At 36.4% G+C, this 8080-nt stretch overlaps 1 protein-coding gene across 1 annotated transcript in view; it reads left to right on the top strand.

Moving 5' to 3' along the window:
• Positions 1-3222: 3222 nt before the first annotated feature.
• Positions 3223-8080, top strand: part of wrnip1 (WRN helicase interacting protein 1) — a 14436-nt gene continuing 9578 nt past the window's right edge. Inside the window, exons 1-2 of the mRNA XM_016508298.1 lie at positions 3223-3990; positions 5763-5957. Coding sequence (XP_016363784.1) covers positions 3490-3990; positions 5763-5957 — 696 coding nt within the window. The 5' untranslated portion in view covers positions 3223-3489. The remainder of the gene's footprint in view (positions 3991-5762; positions 5958-8080) is intronic.

Raw genomic sequence — 8080 nt, 5'->3', positions numbered from 1 at the left:
GGGTGTGACATCATTCCAAGCACTTAAGGCAGGATGATGAAACAATTTCCAATTGGCCTATCGGTAAGCCCCGCCCCCCTTAGTTACTGTTGCTCACTCGGACAAACAAACGGAGTTGCTCACTGTCTTACAATGACAGCTGTCAGTGTGAAAACCTCTAGATGTTTTTGATACATTTTGGACACTGAAGGATCATCATTCAAGTGGGACTTAAATATGCCATGGAGGGATATATAAAATATTTCAAAATACATATGTAAAAATACAGATCACAATGCAAACAGGAGAAGTCTCATCACGATCGCAATGATAACATCTCGGATCAACACTGTTCATGTACTGCAGGGTAAGATTACATTAATTTACATTTAACCAGTTTAATATGGAGAGGCACTACAATGTAGACCTTCGTTTATGTGTTTTTGACTTAACTACACTCATTGCCCATCCTCTCGGGATACCTGGAATCAGTGTTACAAGGACCGCTAGCACATCGTTTTTCCATTTTTGTAGCACAAACACCATCAACCCGACGAAAACTTCGGATCTGTTTCTCTATGGCGCTGAAACCTAAAGATGTCCGAGTTCTGTTCCCTGTGCAACTGATACTCAACTGCCATTGGCTCATCTGCGTTCGAGGGGAGGGGCTTACCGATAGGCCAATTGAGGAAGATGAGGATGAAACACTGAGTTGGAGCCGCTTGGTCATTACCTGTCCTAGGTGAGACTGTGATCAGTGAATGGAGAATACATCCAGTCTTTAACGAGGTACAGTTATTGTTTGCAGGGGCGGATGGTTAGAAGGAAATGTGAGCAGAATGTGGATGGAGGTGGAGAGCTTGATGGAGGTGTGACAGCTATAGCACACTGATGACGTGCAGATATCTCATATTTATTCATGAAACTGCGTGCTTCATGACAGCACATGGTGCTTTCCTATGACTGACACTTCATGCTGTAAGATAACATACAGTAGCTGAAGGTTGGTCACAACTGAGTGTTTTTTGCTGTAGTGTTCAAAGGTGTCGCATTGCTTTCCCACAGCCATTGTTCCTATGTAATGGTTGCATTTCAGCATTCTTTTTTTTTTTTTTTTTCAACTTTGTTTGTAACATTTATGTGCAAACCAGTTTAAGCTACTTCATTAATAAAATACTCATTAATCTATGTATTCACATTTTTTAAAATATTTTTAATGCTATATTTGAGCTATTTGTCCATAATTTATTATTAAATAATTTAAAAATATAAAATTAATATATATATAAAATAACAAAATAAATTATTTCAAAATTATTTTATCTATTTCATTTGGCCTTTTTAGGTGGTTAGGCCACTGTGCCTCAGTCCCCCTCTCAACCCTTCGTTTTATAAGTCAGATGGATGAGAGCTGGGATAAATTAAAAAGTTAGGAACAATAGAAATACACAATCTGGTCCTGCATATACATGTGCAGTCATCAGATTTAATTAAAGACCAATTCATCAGCACATTGTCATTCTCTGTCTTTGTTCTACAATGCATTGGTGTGATCTACAAAGCTTTTCTTATTATCATTGCATTATCTGTGTTGCTATTTGAATTGGAATGCACACGCACTCCTTAAAAACAAACAAACCAACAACAGATCCAATAGACTTTTAGTTGATTTCCAAGTAGCTGCATGTGCTTGATGTGAGTCTGTAGCACAAGCCTTCCACTGGATGGCAGCAGTCTACAATGTTTTATCTCTGTGGAGCCAAGGTTTGAGAGAAAGACCTCAAACGTTACCATAAATGCACACTTATGGATTGACAGTCTAAAAGCTAAACATTGTAGAAGATTAAAACCAGTAACCTAGCTGTTAATAGTGCTAGGCATGACTGGCATGGAATTCAAAACGTAGATCACATGTAAATAATATTTACTTCAGCTGTGTGTGTGCGTGTGTGTGTGTGTGTGTGAGTGTGAGTGTGTGAGTGTGAGTAGTGTGTGTGTGTGTGTGTGTACTTGTATTTCTACCTGTTTGCCCTCAAGCTCAATATATTTCAGCCCCCAGAAGCAGTGCATGGTCTCAACTCTCTCCAGACAGTGGCAAAAATGACCCAGAATGATGCTTTCAGAGCACCGATGCACAGCCTTCAGTCTGGCTTTGACTCGAGGAGATTCATCTGGAGTCTCTGTGCTTCTCAGCAGCATTATGTCAAGCACTGGCCTCTCATGGCTTAGTTTCTTTCCACAGCTAGATGTGTAAAACAAAGAGGAAATTAATTAGAACATCAATAAAATTTTGCAACAGAAAGTAAATGTTTAACTGTGAAATATATTTCATTATTTAGCTTAGCAGTTAATACACATACGTGACCATGGGCCACAAAACCAGTCATAAGTCACTGGGGTATAATTGAAGCAATAGCCAAAAATACATTGTATGGGTCAAAATTATAGATTTTTCTTTTATGCTAAAAATCATTAGGATATTAAGTAAAGATCATGTTCCATGAAGATATTAGGTAACTTTCCTGCCGTAAATATATCAAAACTTCATTTTTGATTAGTAATATGCATTGCTAAGGACTTAATTTGGACAACTTTAAAGGTGATTTTCTCAATATTATTATTATATATATTTTTTTTTTTGCACCCTAAGATTACAGATATTCAAATAATTGTATCTCAGCCAAATATTGTCCGATCCTAACAAACCATACATCAATGGAAAGCTTATTCATTCAGATATTCATTCATATAAATCGAAAAATGGACACAAGACTGGTTTTGTGCTCCAGGGTCACATACAGTAATATCAACCTGGTCTGGTAATAAACATCACTATAAGTACGTACAGTATAAACATACAAAATAGTATAAGTACGCACAAACATACAAAATAAAGAAATTTGAAAGCATTCATCATTTATTATTTAACTTTTTCTTAGGCCCAGTTTTTGTTTTACACGACTTTACAGGCAGCATTTGCAGTCTGTAAAGACTCAGAATTTCAACATTTTGTGACCTGTGACACAGTTTATCTTCATATACTTCTCTACTTGACATCTTAACCTAATCATATGAAGTACGCTGTTTTAAGTGTCAGTTAGTTGCAAGCTGTGTGTGTTTGATTCAATAAAAATAATCGACTCAATTGAATCATTCCATCCGGGAATCGGACTACACTTTTGCACTTTATGTTAACGATTCATTAAAATGAATCGGTTCGTAAGAACCATTCAGTTAGGAATCGATGTAGACTTCTGTCGAATCTGTTGCGAACAAGTGAACAAATAGTGCAAGAAACACTGTCAGGATATTTTATAAGTTTAACTGAAGGTCTGATTGATTCGGAAAGTTTTGGCTGCGGTTCGAAGTTCATGTGGAAGTTTGCTGTGTGTCAGTAAAGAAGAATATCGCGAGATTACAATCCCCCCGCGTCACAAACTATCGGAAGAGCGCTCTTTTACTACATGTGGATAAATGTCAATGAGAGCTTCGTGAATAAACAGCGCGTCAATGGCGGAGAAAGTGTCAGAGAGTGTTTCCGTAAAGTGTCCGGTTTGCGCCGGTGACTTTGATCCAGACAGAATTAACGCGCACTTGGACGAGTGTTTACAGAGCGGTGGTGTTCATCATCACACAGCAGCTCGAGATGAACCATCAGGACCTCCGTCCAAAAAGGCCCGCACTAACACCCATCCAGCTGCTGCAGTATTCTCCGTGTTTCAAACCAGACCCAAAGCGAGCGATCAGGAACACAGGACAGAATCAGAGACCTCTGGTCCAGGTCCGAGAGTGACGGGGACACCCGAGTGCCCGGATGCACCTGGAGCATCTTCACCAAGAGCGTTAAAGCTGAATAATGACAAACCCTTGGCAGAAGTCTTGAGACCCAGCACTCTGGAGGAGTATTTCGGCCAGAACAAGCTGATCGGAGAGCAGACCCTGCTCAGATCCCTGCTGCAGTCACAGGAGGTCCCCTCTCTCATCCTCTGGGGGCCACCAGGCTGTGGAAAGGTCTCTGGTTTGTAGCTGCTTCACTCTTTTGCACCAGATATACCTTCAGGCCTTCTGTGATCAAACTCATGTAGTTGGGTGAAAGATAAAAAGGGGTTTCCAAGCATCAAAGCAATACAAAGTTAATGCATTGTCTAAAATGCCATTAAGTGTTACGATACTTTATACCAAAAACTCTTGTCAGGCATATTTAGAACTAGAATCATTAGTAATTAATTGATCCGCTATCCTTCAAGCCACTAGGTTTCACACATTTATCAGCAAGACGTTTTTAATCATTTCTAGACTTATGACTGCTTTTGTGCTCCAGGGTCACATATCATAAAATTAGGTGTAATTGCATTATTTTAATATTTTAATAAGCACAGGTCTGAAGGAGTTTGATTCAGTTTTACATGAATATATCTGTTGCTCTGAATGACCATGGAGCATTATTTCACTTCATTTAGTTTTAGCAAAAGCTATTTGAAACATTAAAGTAGACACTTGAATTTAATATGTTTCTCATGTATATAAAACCACTTTTGTAAATTGAATTTGATGTGGACGTCTTGTCTTTGACCCAGTATTTCCTAAAGAAAACATGTTATAAACAAGATCTCAACTTGATAATATGTTTCAAAGGTATTTTATTGTGGTCCCAGAGACTCCAGGTTTAGAATTAATGCATTTGTGTAGTATACTGATTGTTTACTTGAATTTAGAATTTTTTTTATTTTATTTTTTCCCACATTTTTCCCACAAAGTATTTGACCTATAAAATCCTCAAAAATCAATTTTAACAGCTTGAAAATATACTATGGGATAGTTTACCCAAAGTTAACCATTTATTACACACTGTGATGTCTTCCCAAACCTGTATGGGTTTATTTTGTATCTGCAGAACACAAAATACAACTTTATTTTTTTTCTTTTGAAAGCCATTTTTCACAATTATTTTGTGTCATACAGGTTTAGGACAGCCTGAGTAAATGGTGGCAGAGTTTTAATTTGGGGGTGAACTTAATGTTTTACACCAGCCTGTATGAGTTTCTTCTGTTGAGCAGAAACGAAGATATGTCATTTTTGGGTGAACTAAATGTTTAAATCTCAAATATTTTAATTTCTTTAAAAAAAATAATTAGGCCTTCCGTCCACACTAAATTTGCATTTCTTATTATTTCTCCAAAATGTTACATGCTTGCTGCATAATAATAATTGAGAAGTTACATAGTGGGAAGTCTTCCCAATCCTAAAGTGACTCGTTAAGCCGTGTGAAAGGCTCAGATTAGCGGTTGACAGGTGCATGTGCTAGAATAATAGTCCCTGAGGGTCATTTAGTGAACATGAATGTGCTGTTTTTAAAAAGGCTTTTTTTCACATTCACCAGGTTATCATCTTGCCTTCAGTGTTTGCATGGCAGATGTTTTCAAACGAGAAGCTTATGTTTGATTGCTGTAGTGGATAGTGCAGTTTGTGCTGTGTTCGTAGCTCATCATAATGAAACAGAGGAGACGTGGTGGACGAGCCGACTTGGCAGATGCAGAAACAGACCTTCCTATGTCAGGTGTCTGGTTTCACTTATTTATGTTGGTGTTTTATAGATCGTCACATGGATTTACAGCAGAGCAGAGCAAATGTTGGGTGTCTGTTCCTTTCTTAAGGAGTTTGTGTCAAATTTTGTCGTTCTCACGATTTCAGTTGAGCCTACAAGTCAGAGAAAATGTTAAAAAACCATCATGTCAGCATAATTAATATCAGCATCTCATTGTTTGTCTGCGTGTTGTTTACAGACCACTTTGGCCCATATTATCGCCAGTTCGATTAAGAAGAAAGGCACAGGACGTTTCGTGACGCTCTCCGCCACCAGTGCGTCCACCAGCGACGTGCGAGAGGTCATCAAACAGGCCCAGAATGAGCTCCGTCTGTTTAAGAGAAAGACCATTCTGTTCATCGATGAGATACATCGCTTTAACAAATCCCAGCAGGTCAGTTACATTACATTACAGGTACAGTAGAGCCCTATGAAATCTGTTTGATTTTATTTATTTTTTATTTATTTATTTATTTTTTGTCTATTAATTAAAAGCATAATAACAACTTTATTTATTTATTTATTTTTGTCATTAATTAAATGCATAATAACAACTTTATTTATTTTTTGTCTATTAATTAAATGCATAACAACTTTTATTTATTTATTTATTTTTGTCATTAATTAAATGCATAATAACTTTATTTATTTATTTTTTGTCTATTAATTAAATGCATAATAACAACTTTATTTATTTATTTTTGTCATTAATTAAATGCATAATAACAACTTTATTTATTTATTTTTGTCATTAATTAAATGCATAATAACAACTTTATTTATTTATTTTTGTCATTAATTAAATGCATAATAACAACTTTATTTATTTATTTTTGTCATTAATTAAATGCATAATAACAACTTTATTTATTTATTTATTTACTCGCCCCCAGAAATTCTGTGTTGTGTATTTTATTTATTTATTTTGGTATTCAAATGAAGGCATAACATATCAATTTAATTGATCTTTTAATCAAACAAACATTAAACAAACCATTTTATATTTTGGCAAACAAATTTCTGCACAACAACTTAATTTTAAAATTAAAACATGGAGGAAAAAATGTGTTTTAGTATGTTTTCATAATTGTATTATTAGTGTTATTATATTAACATTCTACCGTACAATTGTAATATGTTTCTGTCACAATTTCTTCAACTTTTATTTTGATGGGTTGCCGTAAAAATGAAGATGTTGTTCATGTATTTATGTCTGAAAACACAGCAAGCGTCACACAAGCGTAAATAGGTAAAACACAATATCTTCGTCACACACTCTCACACACACACACACACACACTCACACACACACACTCACACACACACACTCACACACACACACTCACACACACACACTCACACACACACACTCACACACACACACTCACACACACACACTCACACACACACACTCACACACACACACTCACACACACACACTCACACACACACACTCACACACACACACTCACACACACACACTCACACACACACACTCACACACACACACTCACACACACACACTCACACACACACACTCACACACACACACTCACACACACACACTCACACACACACACTCACACACACACACTCACACACACACACTCACACACACACACTCACACACACACACTCACACACACACACTCACACACACACACTCACACACACACACTCACACACACACACTCACACACACACACTCACACACACACACTCACACACACACACTCTCACACACACACACACACCCTCACACACACACACACACACACATGAATCTTTGAGTAGACCACAAATCAATACAATTCACGATTCAGAGTTTTTTGTTTTTTTTCACCATTGAGTTTTGCTAATTCAGAACCATTTGATTCACCATGTGATTCAATTTCAGTTAAAGTTTAATTCTGCATTCATATGAACCTTACTTTATAAGTGAAAGCTTCAAATTATGTCTTTGAGTTTAGAACTAAATTGAAATCGTATTTTCTTACCTTGGATTTTTAAACCTTGTATGTTAAGTTGTCTTTTAATTTTACTGATGTTATTCTTTTTTCTGGTTTTTATTTTATTTGTACAGCACTATGGCCAACCGCTGTTGTGTTTATCGGTGCTTAATAAATACAAGAAATTAAATTAATGAAATGCATACATGAAATGAAATATATATTTACCTAATGTGTCTTAGTCAAAAAAAGACAAGCTACTTAAAGCCGGAAAATTCGCTGGAAACGCACCTAATGATTGTGCAAAGTTGAGTTCTGCTTTATTCATTTAACCTATTTGTGACCCTGGAGCACAAAAGCAGTCTTAAGTCGCTGGGGTATATTTGTAGCAATAGCCAACAATACATTGTATGGGTCAAAATTGTTGATTTTTCTTTTATGCCAAAATCATTAGGATATGAAGTAAAGATCATGTTCAATGAAGATACACTGAACAAATTTATAAACGCAACACTTGTTTTTGCCCCCATTTTTCATGAGCTGAACTCAAAGATCTAAGACTTTTTCT

Source organism: Sinocyclocheilus rhinocerous, unplaced genomic scaffold, assembly GCF_001515625.1.
Source record: "Sinocyclocheilus rhinocerous isolate Xijiao unplaced genomic scaffold, SAMN03320098_v1.1 scaffold173, whole genome shotgun sequence".
NCBI classification, from domain to species: domain Eukaryota; kingdom Metazoa; phylum Chordata; class Actinopteri; order Cypriniformes; family Cyprinidae; genus Sinocyclocheilus; species Sinocyclocheilus rhinocerous.
The sequence above is the reverse complement of the archived record's forward strand: the minus strand, read 5'-3'. Positions and strand labels throughout refer to the sequence as shown.